General features: G+C 43.5%; 1 protein-coding gene across 1 annotated transcript in view; it reads left to right on the forward strand.

Moving 5' to 3' along the window:
• Positions 1-6484, forward strand: part of LOC126088164 (whirlin-like) — a 189310-nt gene extending 182826 nt beyond the window's left edge. Inside the window, exons 5-6 of the mRNA XM_049906287.1 lie at positions 6100-6218; positions 6301-6484. Coding sequence (XP_049762244.1) covers positions 6100-6218; positions 6301-6484 — 303 coding nt within the window. The remainder of the gene's footprint in view (positions 1-6099; positions 6219-6300) is intronic.
• The last annotated feature ends 10573 nt before the right edge of the window (positions 6485-17057 follow it).

Consider the following 17057-nt stretch of genomic DNA (forward strand, 5'->3'; position numbering starts at 1 on the left):
CTTGTTGACTAGTCTGGTGTGGCAGTTGAAGATAGCAAAACGAAAGCCGAAGTTTTAAATATCACCTTCAATAGATCGTTCACGCAGGAAAATCGCACAAAGTAACCAGCGTTTGACCGTCACACAGTGTCCCTTGTGAATGGCATAGTAATAAGCATTCCTGGCGTAGAGAAACAACTGAAAGAGTTGAAGACGAACAAGCAGGCAGGTCCGGATGGAATCCCAATTCAGTTTTACAAAGAGTGCTTACGGCAATAGCTCCTTACCTAACTTAAATTTATCTTGAGTCTCTCGCGCAGCACAAAGTTCCAAACGACTGGAAAGAATCGCAGGTGACTCCTGTGTATAAGAAAGACAAAAGAACGGACCCACAAAATTACGGAACAACAATCCCTAACTTCGATTTGCTATAGAAACCTTGAACATATTCTTAATTCGAGGATAATAAACTTTATTGAGACTGAGAACCTGATGACAACGAGTCATTATGGTTTAGAATGCAACGCTCGTGCGAAACTCATCTTGCCCTATTCGCAAATGGTATACTGCGTGCTATGAATGAAGGGCAACAGGCTGATTCCATATATTTGGGGAAAGCATTTGACACGGTGCCCTATTGCAGCCTGTTAACGAAGGTACGAGCATATGGAGTATGTTCACGCGTACGTGAGTGATTCGTAGACTTCTTAGGTTATAGAACCTGGTATGTTGCCCTCGAGGGTAAGCGTACATCGGAGAAAAGGATATTGCCAGGAGTGCCCCAGGGAAGTGTGATAGGGCCTCTGTTGTTCTCTATATACATACAGGAAAAGATTTGGTGGACAGGGCGGTCAGCAATCCGCTGTGGTGTGTTGATGATGCTGTGGTGTAGTTGACTGACTGTAGGAAGATATAAGACGGCTTAAACAAAATTTCTAATTGGTGTCATGAATTGCAGATAGCTCTAAAAGTGGTAAAATATAAGTTAATCCGGATAGGTAGGTAGAAAAAACCTTTAATGTTCGGATACAGAATTAGTATTGCTCTGCTCGACACAGTCAAGTCATTTCAATGTTTCGCCGTAACGTTGCAAAGCGATATGAAATGGAACGAGCATTTGAGAATTATGGTAGGGAAGGCGAATGGTCGACTTTGGTTTATTGGAAGGATTTTAGGAAAGAGTGGTTCAGCCGTAAAGGAGACCGTATATAGGACGTTGGTGCGACCTATTCTTGAGTACTGATCGAATGTTTGGGATGCGTACCAGGTCGGATTGAAGGAAGACGTTGAAGCAATTCAGAGACAGGCTGCCAGATTTGTGACAGGTTCGAACGACACGTAAATGTTACGGAAATACTTCGGGAACTCAAATGGGAAGCCCTGAAGAGAAGGCTACCTTCTTTTCAAAAAACGCTGTTGCGGAAATTTAGAGAATCGGTATTTGAAGCTGAGTGGCGAACAATATACACTGCGCGTAAGAAAGAACCGAGAAGATAAGGTACGAGAAGTTAGGGCTCATACGGAGGCATATAGGCAGTAGTTCTTCCTCGCTCTATTTGCGAGTGGAACAGGGAAGGAACGACTTGTAGCGGTACACTGTAGCCTGCGCCACATACAGTGCGTTGGCTTGCGGAGTACCTATGTAGATGTAGAGGTGTGCTGTTTGACACAGTTACGTCGATTAAATATCTATGTTCCAAACCGACGAGAAATGGAACGAGCAGGTAAGGTCGGTAGTAGAGAAGGTGAATGGTTGGTTTCGGTTTATTAGGAAAATTTTAGGAAAGTGTGGTACAAGTGTAAAGGAGACCATGTCTAAAACACTAATGCGAGTCACTCATTGCTTGAGTGTTTGGTAACCCGATCAGGCCGGATTAAACGAAGACATCGAAGCAGAGAAGAGATGGGCTGCTAGGTATGTTACCAGTTGATTTGATCAACAAGCAGACATTACAGAGGTGCTTCGGGGAACTCAAGTGCGATCCTGTGGAGGGAGGACGACGGTCTTTCCGCGAAACACTATTGAGAATATTTACAGAACCGGCATTTGAACCTGACTGCAGAACGATTCTACTGCCCACATTGTGTAGGACCGCAAAGATAAGGAAATTAGAGCTCTTACAGAGGCAGAGAGGCAGTCATTTTTCTCTCATTCTATTTGTGAATGGAACAGGAAGAGAAATTTACTAGTGGTGGCACAATATATCCTCCGCCATGCACCATACCATGGCTTGCGGTATACGAGGTGTGATTGGAAAGTTTTAAGAATGGATCCGCTACTGCTTACTAGTTTGGTGGGCAAGTACACGGAGGGTGTGTAGTGAGTCATTGCCTTGTCCTCGAACGCCCTCTGACAGGAAACTGCGTTTCCTTTATTCAGTTCGTTGTGGCAACTGGTTGAGTGCGGGTCTGTCAGGGTTTGTTGCCGGATTCTGTCTGCGTGAAAACGGACATGAAAACGAAGTTGGTGTGAAATTTTGTTTTGAAGCCGGGAAATAAGCTTCTGAGACTTACTAACTATTAAAAACAGCTTTTTGAGATAATTGTATGTGCCAGTCAAATTTTTTGTCTGGTGCTACAGATTTAAAAATGGCCGCAAGTCATTTGAAGATGATCTATAATCCGGCTGTCATTCCACCTCAAAAACGATTGAAAATGTTGTGAATGTGCGCGACTTAGTGATCTCTGATCGTAGACTTACAATTATGGAGATGGCTGATGAACTTAATTCAAGTTTCTATGCAGTTCAGTCAATTGTAACTGAAGATCTGAACATGCGTCGAGCATCTGCAAAATACATTCCAAAAGTGTGGTCAAGCGACCAGAGGCAATACCGTTTTGAAGTGTGCCAAAAACTGATTAATCGGACTAAAAATGACCCAGATTTGTGAAATAGGGTAATTACAGCTGACGAATCCTGGGTATATGGATATGATCCTGAAACCAAAGTCCAGTCTTCACAGTGGAAGACTCCAGGTTCTCCACGATCGAAAAAACCACGGCAAAGTTGGTCGAAGGTGAAGACAATGTTGGTGATTTTTTTCGGTTCTGCCTGTATTTTGCATAATTAATTTAGCCCTGGAGGACAGACAATTAACCAGGAATACTACAAATGTGTTCTTGAGCGTTTGCGCGAAAGGGTGCGGAAGAGAAGGCCTGCATCGTGGAAAGACAGGAGTTGGGTGCTACACCATGACAATGCTCCCGCTCACCGTGCCTTCTCCATCGTTGAATTTTTGACCAAATTCAAAATTCCTGTGCTTCCACAACATCCATATGCCCCTGATTTGGCCAACTACAAGCCCATTCTTAAAACTTCCCAATCACACCTCGTATATTTGTAGATGTGCAGATGTAGATCAATTTAGGGGATATCGTACCTGTACCTAAAAGAGAGTTGACTGCAGATGTAAATATGTATAGTTCGGTAAAAGACGCACAATTACATTAATATTAAAGCTCACACGAGAAAAAGGCTCTGAAATAGGTAGCAGAAGTGCCTTGATGTGAGATAGTTATTACTGGACCAGGAAACAACTCTCAAGCGACCAATGAAAACTATACACAAATGTAATGGTAGGACACATACAACACCAATAAAAAAAACATGTAGTTGAGGGAGCGTGAAAGAGGTACTGTCTAGTGATGGCACATGGCAGTAGAACCTTATCGGCGGCATGTAGCTTGGGTGGTCCAGACGCGATCGTAATTACGAGTCGCGATTGTAATTCCGGATAATCTGATTGTCGCAACCAGCGAACTACAGGGTCTCTGACTAAACAGTAACACTGGACGTTCTGATCCCCGTAGCACTCAATTAAAGCGTCTCAACAAGGCACCTGAACGGTCGGACCATGTGGTCTGGCGACTGACTATACCAGCCACGGAAACATGTCTTGACGACAGAACAACTCGGGTGCCAGTGAGGCAGAGCTATTGCTTTGGGGGTTACTTAAAACCTTATGATTCGATTGCGCACAGGGCTCTACTCTCCATATCCAATCTAACTGTGCTCATTTGAACAGTTTTGGACAGACTGCTCGCTTAGGTTAGGTTGCCTGACACAGGCATCTCTTAATAGGCTTTATATTTGTGTGAAATACCGTCCCGACATAGCACAAAGGTCTATGTTACAACGCAAAACGCCATCTTGGCGGCAGTTACTAACTTCTGAATTACCTCCAATTACAACCACCAAAAATTATGCACTCTGCTAAGGTATCATTAATGTCTATTTGGTATCTCTCGTCCACCCTCGGAATACATGTAAAATCACCATCAAATTTAGTTACTAGCCTCAAAGACTTGCTAATCTCTAATTAACCAAATTTCAATGTCGTAATGATACACTTTGTAAAATGAAACTCGTCTGGAAAATATTTCATGCACCTTAAGGGGGGGTTGGACGTCAAACGAGCCGACTTGGAGCAGGAGAGACACCACAGGAATTTTATTTTCTACTGTTTATACTTTTACAAATAAATTCATAAAACTTTGTCAGTATGACCAGGAAGGATTCGGAATTCACACTCATAGCAGTGGAAGTTCAAAAACATAACAAAATAAAATTTTTTACATGTGAAATTTCATCATTTTTTCGCTTACTATTGGCTGCATTTGTTGCCACAGGTACATTTTTCTTGACAAGTAAGAGGTATTCTTTGATGAATTTTGCACAGCATACAAACAATACTTACAGGTGTATAAAACTCTAGAATTTTCCAAATCTATTAAAATCTGTGGTAAAAATTGAGATAATTAACTACAAAATATGATTCTTTTCTAAACATAAAGTTTAAAACGTAACAGCTCATTCAGTTTTTCATAAATTAAATAGATTCTAGAGTTTCAGACACCTGTAAGTGTGGTTTGTATGCTGTGCCAAATTCATCGAACGGTCTCTCTTACTTATGAAGAAAAGTGTACCTATAACAACAAACGCAGCCAGTAGTAAGTGAAAAAATGATGAAATTTCACATGTAAAAGAATATTTTGTTATGTTTTTGAACTTCCGCTGCTACGAGTGTGACTTCTGAATCCTTCCTAGTCATGCTGACAAAGTTTTATGAATTTACTTGTAAAAGTATAGACAGTGGAAATCAAAATGTCCTGTGGTGCTCTCCTGCTCCAAGTCAGCCCGTTTCACGTCCTACCCCCCTTAAGATAGGCAACCCAACTTACATCATCTACGGCGGATGCTGTACATTGGGTTGCCTATCTTCAGTTGTATGAAATATTTTCCACGCTAGTTTCGTTTCGCACATGCAACAGTTAGCCAGTATTAGAGAGTGTGACTTCACAAATCACCCAGAGTGGAAGGTCGACAAGTCGCCAGTGTGAGAGTAGCTCAGTTATTATACACGGGCGAATAAGCTACGCTAACCCGCTTCAGTGGGCGGACTGCATCATGTATTTATCCGATCTGTGCGAAACGTAAAGATACTCTCAAATGAACATGATTCTCAGATGAAACTGCCACGAAGTTTCATATCAGCGCACACTCCGCTGCAGAGTGAAAATCACATTCTGGTAATACTCGACAGCCTGTGGCCAAGCCATGTCTCCGCAATATCCTTTCTTTCAGGAGTGCTAGTTCTGCAAGTTTCACAGGAGAGCTTCTGTAAAGTTTGGAAGGTAGGAGACGAGGTACTGGCAGAAGTAAAGCTGTGAGGACGGGGCGTGAGTCGTGCTTGGGTAGTTCAGTTGGTAGGGCACTTGCCCGTGAAAGGCAAAGGTTCCGAGTTCGAGTCTCGGTCCGGCATACAGTTTTAATCTCCCCGGAAGTTTCATATCAGCGCACACTCCACTGCAGAGTGAAAATCTCATTCTGGATTCATGATTCTCAGATATTTGTTAGGGATATTTGTGCAAATATGTCGAGCTCTAGGCTTCGAAGTTAGTCACATGTGTTATAAAGAGTCTCGTGTAGTGACAGGTGGGGTACTGGTGAGAACAGCGTGCAGACGGCTGATAAGTAGAGAGATGTAGTGAGGAAGGGCGAGAGTGTGGTGTGTGTTGTGAAGCAGAGAGGGCTGTGTGTAGGGCGAGGAGGCGCCGGTCTGCGCGGGCGGCTGGGAGGCGGGCGTCGGCGTCGGCGGCTGCGTGGGCGTGTTTTCGCAGCAGCGGCCGTGCCAGTTCCCGGTGGCCGTGGCGGCGCCGCTTAGCGAACCCGACGAGTTCAGGACGCCCAGCGAGGACTCGGGCGTGTGTCTGGGCGCGGACGGGCCCGGCTGCAGTAGGTGAGCATCCGCCCCGGAGCGCGCCAGCCGCAGTGGCCAAGAGGGCTGTAGGCGCTACAGCCGCCTGTCTCGCTGCTTGCAGGGGGGCGGCGACGGCGGGCGGCGGGGGCGGCTGCGGGGGCGGCGCCTGGGCCTCCAGCCGGCGCGCCGCCTCCTCAGACCTGGCGCTCTCCGCCACCGACGACACCGACCAGGTACCCGCGACCGACACCGCCCCCACCCCGCGCTCCAATGCTCCGTACTCCTCCTGCTGGCCCAGCACATAAAACACACACACACAGACTCTCTCCCTAGGTGAATATCTGGCCTGCATCTGGCAAGTCCGTACCATTGATGGCTGATGTTTGTTGACGTAAGAGGCCTGCCTGTTCGGAAAGTAAGGTCCGATCGCCCGCGAAACGGACACCACAGTGAAAACCTAAATATGTTTTATGTACAAGATTTCTACACCTTCCAGCTATTTCTCTACATAGACGTCGCTGCGACTTAGACATTTGTCATAGTGCTGTATCAGATTTCCAATACTCTCATCATAGGACGCAACCGCTCCGGCACTTCTCAACGCTGGTCTGCAGTTTGCCTCCTGTGCACTTCATAGCCAGTAGTTCAGAGAGCAGAGATGAGTCAGAGGGAACCAAGTACAGGCCGAATGATGGATGACCAAAAACTTCCCATTGAAAACGCTGCAGGGACGCCCTCATTGCCCTTGCAGTGTGCGGCCGATATAGCTCATGAAGAAAGAAATGCATGACAGGTATGTCATGTGGGGTAGCATGCAATCAGGCGAAACCTTGCAGCAGGCACCGAACTTGGCGGGAGACTGTATTGTCCCAGGTATCTTTCTGTGCTTAGTGTGTGCGACGTGGCGCGATTGACAGGCATACTAAACATACTGCCCAACCATATGAGCAACGTTCATGGATTTTCATTGTCATTACATTTCGTAATCTATCAGACCTCACTTTGCGAATAGCTCTCGTAGTAATGGACAACGCGTTGAAGAATAGGGGGGGCTGCAAATATAAGTAATTTTGTTTCCGGCCGAAACTTCATGTCTTCATCTGCATTCCAATTATTCGCTCAAATGTGTTATGTACCATAATAATTATCACTAAACACTGGACACACTTTAAAAATTGTCCGGTAAATAATAAAGGTGTAGTAAATACCAATTTTGGCTTGCTCTCTCCAGTAAGTCAGTGACTTAGTACCTGACATATTATAGGTAATATTGTGTACTGAATGGGTCACAGCATTCTCATTTACCAAAACTAATTTTAGAGGCTGGGCAAATTAAAAGTGGTCCAGAAAATATGCCATGCACCTTAAAATAGGCAGCCCTACTTCCATCATCCACACCTGTGGCAGCTGATGTAAGTTGTGTTGTCTATGTTAAGGTGCATGATATATTTTCTCGACTACTTTCATTTTTGCCAACCTGTAGAATTTTTTTGGAAAATGGTGAATGGTGTGATCCCTCCAGTACACTTCATGACAACACCTTCCATATTAGCATTTTTTTTTTGTGGTAAATGGTGGATGGTGTGACCCACCCAGTATACCACACGACTAAGAGCTACCAGACTGGCAATTTTTTAATTGTGAGTGCTGTCACGCCTCCATAATGCGGGATGACCAAGACTTACCACATTACAACTTCTTTAAGTAGTGGGTGCTAACAGTTTAGTACTACATGTCTTTTACAATATAATTAACGACCAACTGAATGGAGTATCTCATTTTATCTTAAATCTTTTGGATTCTGCACAACAAAGTCGGCCTCGTCATATGAAATGGAAAGACAGTAAAAAATTAGTATTCATGAATAAAGTCGTGAAACTTTTTTGTTACGAAAACGTATTTTTCTCTATTGTTCCGATTCGATGATATCATTCCCGACAGGCTGAAAAATCCTTAACCATTTTTTGCGATAGTGGGTGTGCTCAAAAATGTTTTCCTGCTGTCACAGATACACGAAAAAACATTTATTTCCTCTTTCTGCTTCAAGCGGAATTAATGTTTCTTTTAGCAGTTAATGAATAATATAGTTAATCGTTTTGTCTGGAAATTCTTTTATTGGTCGCAATATGCTGGTGTCTTTTTCTTTGGTGTCTGAACATACGTGTCTACTAGTCAATGGATCAGTGTAGTATTAGCATAGTTATAAAACAAAATACATGATGGAGCAAGGATCGGAAACAAAAGTTACTGTTAGTTGCTCAGTTAGTTTGGGGTGTAGTAAGAGTGGCACAGAAGTCTCCAGAGGGTGGAAGGCGTTTCGATGTTTCTTACAGAAGAAATCAGAGACAATGGTTCCTTTCCAATTATATTTAAATTTGATGACGGAGTACAGTTCCAAATATTGAAATTTATTCCTGAAATTTAACTTAACTGTAAAAGACGTACATGTACAGCCTAAAGTGACATATGAAAATTTGTGCGATATGTGGACTCGAACCCGGAGGCACTGAGCAGAGTAGCGTATTGCTTGGTTCACTGGACTCGCGTTCGGGAGGACGACGGTACAAACCTGCGTCTTGCCATCCTGATGAAGGTTTTCCGTGATTTCCCTAAACCGCTTGAGGCAAATGCCGGGTTGATTCCTCTGAAAGGGAACAGCCGCTTTCCTTCCTCATCCTTCTCTAATCTGGGCTTGTGCTCCGTCACTAATGATCTCGATGTCGACGGGACGTTAAACACTAAACTCTTCCTCCTTCGTGTTCGAAGCGTTCCCGAGCCCGAGGGTGACGTGGCAGGGCGCCAGTCTTTCCCAGCGTTACGGAGGAAGGTTGTAGGCGCCTTTCATCCACATATCAAGTTTCTGGGGGGGGGGGGGGGGGGATTGAAAGACAATTACTGCCTTTCAAAAAGCTGTCTCTTTAATTATGTTGCGCCATGTAGTTTTGGGTGCGTCCCAGTAGAGTACAACCTTGCCACTTTTCATGCCGTGTTTCAACGAAGATATTAGTTGCAACGACAGCCTGTTAACGTACTTTGCAGTTAATCAAGGATGATTCAAACGGAAAATATTCGAAACCCCTGTAACAAATTATCAATATAGCATATACTACGGCACCGTAAAACAATAATGTCGTTCCATTTACAGCTATGAGAATATAATGAAGACATCTCCTTTCCTGGATTTGTTCATTCGGAAGTGTCTTTTATGAAATCCATGCTTACAAAGTACCCGCACAAGTTTGTTTTAGTCCTGCAAAAATGGCTTCCTCTGATCAGTACTGAGTAATGACAACTTTTTTGTACTACAGCGAGAGGGATACAGTAAAATATTTGTGGATTTCGTAGTAAAAACAGAAAATTGGAAAACAACTGAGAATAAGTGATAGAGAATGAAGGACTAAGTAGAATATGAAATCTACCTCAGTTGCGTAAGGTGCGTTCTGTCAGCAGGCTTATTTATGCGATACGACAAAAACTGACTTCATGCTTCTCATTCGATGTTTTGCCACATATATTACGGAGCATTCACTTCTTCTCAGATACAGAATAGACACATTCAGTAATTTTCGGATCCTTACTGATACGTCATACTGATGGCTAAAACAGTATCTAATAAAATGTTCTATTTTCAGCGTTCTATATGAACGATAAGATAAACATACTGCGCATACGGACATTACGGGCTACGAAGATGGTAACACGACAAGCGATACTGCTGTAACCAATAAAATCATAGTCATCTACGTCAGGTTCTCTCTAATATTTAAAATGACGCTTATTGTCACAGTCAGTTCCTTTACAGATTCTTGGAAAAGCGACGTACAAATCTCGCTACCAAAAGTTACTGACAATACAAGAGCCACGAACGCTCTAGGCTTTCATTCAGTGAATCGGCGTCGTGAGGCAGGCTGTGTCGGTCAGCGAACTCTCCTGTCCTTAAAAATATCCACACACAAACGGTTCAGTGATCTCCACTTGTTTGCCAGCTCATCATTACAGGTACTATTCTGTATATTTAACCTATCGTTCATCGCCGGGTCGTTAGGAATTGGATGCATACGACACGTTAGGGTCTAAAGATTAAAAAACATCCAGGAATCCAACCATCGCCATGCACATGTCATGATATACACAAGTAAAATCACGAATACTCACTATTAGCTACGTCTATCCGAATCTTGTCCTCGTCTACACTCCTGTGAAGCGCTTGCAGTGTCAGTTTTGTAGGGCCACGTAGGAAAGCTACTTATTTAATAGTACATTTAAAAGGCCCACATTGGGAAACTCATTTCTAAGTAGAACTACTTTTGTTTAATGCACTTTAGGGAGCTTATTTATGTTATGGTGACATTATTTTACTGCCATTTTCAGTCAACAGAAATAGACGGGTAAGATACACCAGCATTAGGAATATAATTTAAATAAATCATGATTCTCTACGTCCACAAATCTGAACCCTCTTGGGATATTGCTAAATAGATTGCAGTCACACTTTAAAAACTTTTTCTGGTAAGCGCGTCATCTAGGTCGTACTGGAGACGCAAGTGACTGTTTATATTCTTGTTTCGAAAGTACCTAATTTTCTGTCACAGTCGCAATCAATTTCAATGCAAAATTACTGGCTTCGGTAGCCAGTGGCCATCTTCAAATAACAAGGCACACCCTGTGGTTCACTTCAGCCATTGAGCAAATTGCGTTGACAAGGTGATGCATTATTTTTACAAGTAACAATTTTCCGTCACCCTCTATGATACACCAATAAAATCCTCAGTATCATTTTTCTGGGTGTTAGTTATTTGAGATTAACAGAGCTTTGGCACACAGCCTTTACTCTGGTACATTAGTGGGCTACGTTACCCGCTCAAACGTAAACAATGTGCAGGTGTCGAACACTTCTTGGTGCACTCACAAGGTAGTAGCTTACTGGGCAATGCCTCTTAATTGTGTGGCACTGGCCGGGTTCAATTGGGTCAAGTATCTACCAACAATGGTTCTGGCAGATAGCTGTTACTCACTCTCAGAACCGAAGTCTGGAATGAACCTCCAGCCAATGTTCATTAGATCAGGCTTAATTCCTACAATGCGTGTGTAACGCCATGGTCTTTTGTTCATTACATCAGGCTTCATTCCTACAATACGTGTGTAACTCCGTGGTCTCACTTCTCTGACGCGTGGCATATTTTCGCGCTGGGAATACCTTAAATTTGACTGGCAAGCTTATATTCTTCATCTGATCAGTCGAAATATTTATTAGCAACTTTCGTTGCTCTTACATAATTCCATCTTCTCTCTCACTAAAGAAAACTCACAAAATTCCCAAAGAAATATCCATTCCAACAACATTCCGCAATTACGTTTAGTTTACCAGTATCTCCCAGAAACTGCTACCTCACTCTCCTGTTGCGTGGTAAATCTTCCAAGGTTCTCCGGCTTGTTCACAGTGCATTATCGCCACTGACCTACATAACAAACAAGCGATGATTTCCCGCCTGGTCCCGCCCACCAATGCAGTAGCGCTCATGGTGACTCGCCTCGTACCTCGTGGTCTGGTCAGGTGGTTTTTTTCCTGCCTTCAGGCCTGCCTCGTACTGGCACACTGCACACCTTGTGTGCTGACGCGGTAATTAGACTGACGTCCTGTTCTTGTTCTGTAGCTTTGAAATGCAATCCGAACTCTGGCCGTTTCACCGATTCTACCCCAGTTACCGTGCTCCAACACTCGGGGTTACCATCCACCATAGCCCATTTTCTCCGGTTCCTCCATGGCTCTACCTATCCATCTGCATACCGATCGATGGCAGCCTCTTTCATCCCCTGAACTTCCATTCCTTCCAGCTAATTCCGTATCACTCATCCGTCCCATGTACCGTGCCCATCTCTGTCTGGCTTTTCTAACTATTAGGTCTTTTACATAAAATGTGAAATTTTATTTTGTACCGATAGTAAGTTATGGAGATAGTTTAGAAGAAACGTATATGACACCACAAACGAACGCCAGTGCAGTAGCGCTCGAACGATAGGCCTCAGCAGCCCATTAGTGTTCTGGTGGCACAGCAAGCTCTTATCGTTAATGTTTAATCGACAACGAGAGGGCAGCTGATGGTGAAAAGCGCCCAGTTTGTGGGCTGTGCCTCAGTGACCTAGATTAGAACGCATAATTCTTTTCAGTGTCTCATAGACTGTTAAACTAAACTGGTAAACTAAACGTAATTGCGGACTGTCGTGTAGTATTCCCTACTTTCTATCCTCAAAGCCGTAAGCGCGTCATTTGTCAGCTAACTCGTCGCCCAGAGGACGTAAGATCCACGTAGTTTTGCAGTGTCACATCATTTTACCAAAGTGAAAGACGAAAAATTTTATTTGGGTACTGAAATCCACATCCAACACCGATGTTTTCGTGAAACAATGTTGATTGAGGTCAATAACCACATTTTAATACATGTAAAAATTTGTCATTGGTCGTATCCCTTTGATTCAAGCCATGTTTCGAAGTAATTTCATTAGGAAGAAAGAAAAACGTACACGATCAACACTCTACATAGGCCCAGCAGATGGTTCCTTGCAATGTTCCCGGATCGGAGAAGCCATAAGTTTCTCGATAAATGATGTGAAGATGATGATGGGCCTAAAATTGGGACTAAAATTTAAATCAGTAATTACTAAATCAAAAACAATTTTGTGGTAAATTTGAGCGCTCAACTTCGAAAATAACAACATCCGAAAAAGCTTTCCTGCAAGACGCTAACTTCATTCTTTGCATTCTACTACCGTTCCAAATTTTTGGATGCAGAACTACGCTGGAATGATGTATAACATATTAATAGGGGCCATCGAAAAGTTTCTTTTCGAACAGGATACAGTCCAGAATCGATATATCAATCACTCAAAAGCGCCGTGGATACCAGTTTGTTAAAATACGGTGTTCTGCTGCGTGAAGAACTCCTTAACTGCCCCCTGTACATCCTCGTCCGACAGGAGTCGTCGATCTTTCAAGACCTTTTTGAAGGAATTGAAGGACTGATGATCACTTAGGGAGCGATCAGGACATCAGTACTATAGAGGAATGCGGGTGGAGGGGGGGGGGATGCTCTAGTTTCTCCCACTTGAGCTGGCGGCCATTTCGCCTTAACTGCAAACCGTAATTTCTCCAGAGTTGCGCAATGCTGCTTCCCAGTGATGGAGACATCAGGTCCCTTGAAATCAATAAGCAGTGGGCCCCAGTAATCAAAGAATAGGGTGAGCATCATCTTTCCTTAGATGTCTGGCTCTTGAACTTCTTGAGATGAGAGCGCCGTGGACAACATCACTGCATCGTCGATGCTCTCGACTCTGGTTTCCAGTGATGACACCAGGTTCCGTCGCCTGCAACAATAATGTCAAGGAACGTGTTGTCTTCAGCATCGGAACGCGTCAAGTGGTTCAGGCAAACCAGTCATCTAATTTGCTTTCCGTTCGACATTCAAGGCCGATATATCCGCTAGTTACATACGGTAGACCAACTCGTGCCGGATAATGTGTTGTCCTCTACCAAAGTAGATTTCGAGATCCTTTGATAGCGCACGAATGATTACACACTGGTCCGCCCCACTCGCGGCAGCAACCCACTTGCTGTCCGTAGTGGATGAAGCTGGCGTTCCAAACCGACCAGGATCTTGTGTTGGATAGCGACCAGCACGGAACTTGGCGCTCTATTCTACAGCGGTGGTTTTCGGCAGAAATACGGTCTCGCATACATTCTTCATTCTCTGTTGGCCGTATACCGGTGTTTGTCCTGCACCAACCAAGAAGAGAATAACAGCTCGTTTGTCCTCTTTGGATGCATTTGGTAAAACATCTCCATAGTTCACGTTTCCGCATTTACAGCAAGCACGTCGGAAAGACATGAATACCACATTGATCTTTTGGCTGCATGTCGCTGCTTATATACCCGCTTCGGAGTCGAGCTATTTGCTGCAGCAACGCACTAAAAGGAAACTTTTTTATGCCTCTTTATACTTTTCAGTTAAACAGTCCACTGCTTAGAGATATATTTACTTTACATTAATTAATGGGCATTCCCATTCGTTCTGCCCCCTCACCCGAATATTTAAAATTGTCTACTTGGTGATGTCTCCACCATGAACCGCTTGTTACTTTTTTGAATCTCCATGGCAGGAATAGCAACCTCTGGCCTTGTGGAAAACCGTCTGTCACTTAGAACAGCCCAAAATATCTACAGTAGTGAGCACCCTGTGATCACTGACATACTTTTTAAAAATCGCTCCACAGCTCAGCGTATGGCAACCAAAGTGAGCATCGCTGTCCACTCACACACTGATGTATCCGCTCAGAACACTGCCACACGACCCCAAACGTCTCGGTGCTTGTCTTCGAGCTTGCCAAACCCTACCTTGGATAGCAAGGTCATCGGATCTCTCCAAAATTGAGAACTTTTGGAGCATTATGGGCAGGACCTCCAACCCAACTCAGGATTTTCACGATTTAACGCGCTAATTGGACAGAATTTGGCACCATATCTTCAGGAGGTAGTATCTCTATCAATCAATGCCAAGCCGAATTACTGCTTGCGTCTAAGTGCCAGAGGTGGGCCAGCGTGTCATTGACTTGTCCAGTCTGTGAAGCTCTTTCTTTTGAATAAATCATCCAGTTTTTCTGAAACTGTAATCATTTGTTAGTTTACACGTGTACGTCACATCTACCGATTTCCACCCCTTTCTTTTTTTACAGCGTATAAACAAGTGAGTGCAAAATGGTTACAACGCTTTTGTTGACTTGGAAGTCTTTTGTCGACGGTACGCAACAAATTTTTTTTAACACTCAGTCAGTGAATCGGCAACTATTTGAAATTAATATTTTCCGAAATTATACTCCACATAAAATTTTTTCTGGGGAATAAAACAACATGTAACTGGACCGTAACAGACAGTACATACCATACCAGAAGACACTTACTCTCTTTCTATTCAGCTGGAGTGCATTGTCAAGACTGGAGGCTGTGTGACACAGTATTATCGATATGTGTCCTGGGGGCGAATAATTTTTTGTCCAATATACCTACCAGTCCACGAACTTTAGTCCATTTTACCGCTACGGAAGCCAGCCGCTTCAGTGTCAAATATGACAAGGTACAGTCCGTCGTCCCATAGTGTTGTTCGAGAGACGTTGACTATGTGCAGACATTACATTTCCTGGTCCCGTTGTCTTTCGTCTCCATCTGCCACCCAAAGACGACAGACTACTCTACATCCGCTTATTATCCACGAAACAGAATGATTTGAGTTGAGATAAAAGATTCACACTTTGCGCAGAATCAAAACACCCGCATTACCGAGATTGAACCTATCCCTTAGAGTGTCCCAGTTAACAATCCCTTACAAACTTATAGTTTTTATCAAGACATCAAAGAGTGCGTACACTACATAAAGAGAAAGGCCTGTTACACCTCTTACTGAGTGATCACACGACTACAGAAGAGTCAGCGGAAGCAGTTAGTTTAATTAAATCTCTATAAGAGTGCGTACGGAGCGACTTAAATTGGAAAGACCACAGAAAACTAATCGCAAGGAAGGCAGAAGCAACACGGAGAACCATTGGAAGAATTGTCAGGAAACGTAGTACGTCAACAAAGAAGTTACAAAACACTCGTTCGACCAATACTTGAATACTCCGCGTCAGTATGGAACCCATACCAGATAAAATTGATAGAGGAGAAGCAGAACCAGCGTGTTTCGTTACAGGTTCATTTAGTAAGTGCGGAAGGGTCACGGAGATGATCAAACAACTTCAAGAACCGAGAGACTACATTGCTAAAAGTGTCAACATACATATCACTCCCCCCATAAGGATGAAGATAAAATTAGAGGGACTCGAGCCCATACGAAGGATTTCTAACAGTTATTCTTCCCCCGAACCAATCACGACTGGAGGAGAAGGGAAATTAAGTAGTACACAAACTACCTTCCACCACACACCGCATGGTGGAGTAAGGTTTATAGCTGTAGATGCAGCATCCCGTATTCCTAAAGCCGTCGGCACACGGACCGTGCTGTCGAACGTTAACGTTGAGCGTGCCAAGTTCAACGTGCTGCTGAACGCTCAGGAACGATGCGACTCGTGCATACGGTACGTGGGCCCCAACGTGGTATACGCGATCGCATCGCACTCCAGCGGCAGTTGAGGGATGTTTCTAGTTCGTAAATCACACTCCATAGTCAACGGGCGCGCGTGAAATTCCCACTTTAGCTCTATTAAAACGCACTTTTCCTCCATCGTCCACGAAAAGGAAAGTACCATGGCCAATCAGTAAGGACACAGGCTTATAAAAGTTCCGTTACAAACACTGCGTTACGAATCTGGAATACTTCTCTGCATAAGATAAACATTATTTCATCATTCCCACATTTTAGTAAAATCCCAAGGTCAGTCTTACTTGATCACTGTTCCTACTCAGTAGCAGAATCTTTGCAACATGTGAATTACGAAGCGTAAAAGAAAAAGGAACAAAATATCGTAATACAACTAGCGCAAGCTGTCCTTTAGATTAATCCAATCGAACAAAGTCACCCCTCAAAAAAGGTGAACTTGTATTTACATAACATCAAATATTATAGTATATACTTATATTAAACTAATAATAAAGTATCAGAACCTAATAAAAACGCGAATGTTAGGAAAAACATTTGGCTGTGTCAACCCCCAACAAAATGACACATTTAGGGACAGTGACACAACTTTTCTTTTTTTTCTTTGCATTTTGTTCGTTATTGATCGTTGTGTTTGGTCGTTGCGGACGTCGCAAGAGATCCTGTTCAAGTTCGGTGGTTGATCCTTCCACTCAGTTTTTTATTACAGAGGCCAACCGGCTCTCTGACCGAACAC

This window comes from Schistocerca cancellata, chromosome 6, assembly GCF_023864275.1.
Source record: "Schistocerca cancellata isolate TAMUIC-IGC-003103 chromosome 6, iqSchCanc2.1, whole genome shotgun sequence".
Classification (NCBI taxonomy): Eukaryota; Metazoa; Arthropoda; class Insecta; order Orthoptera; family Acrididae; genus Schistocerca; species Schistocerca cancellata.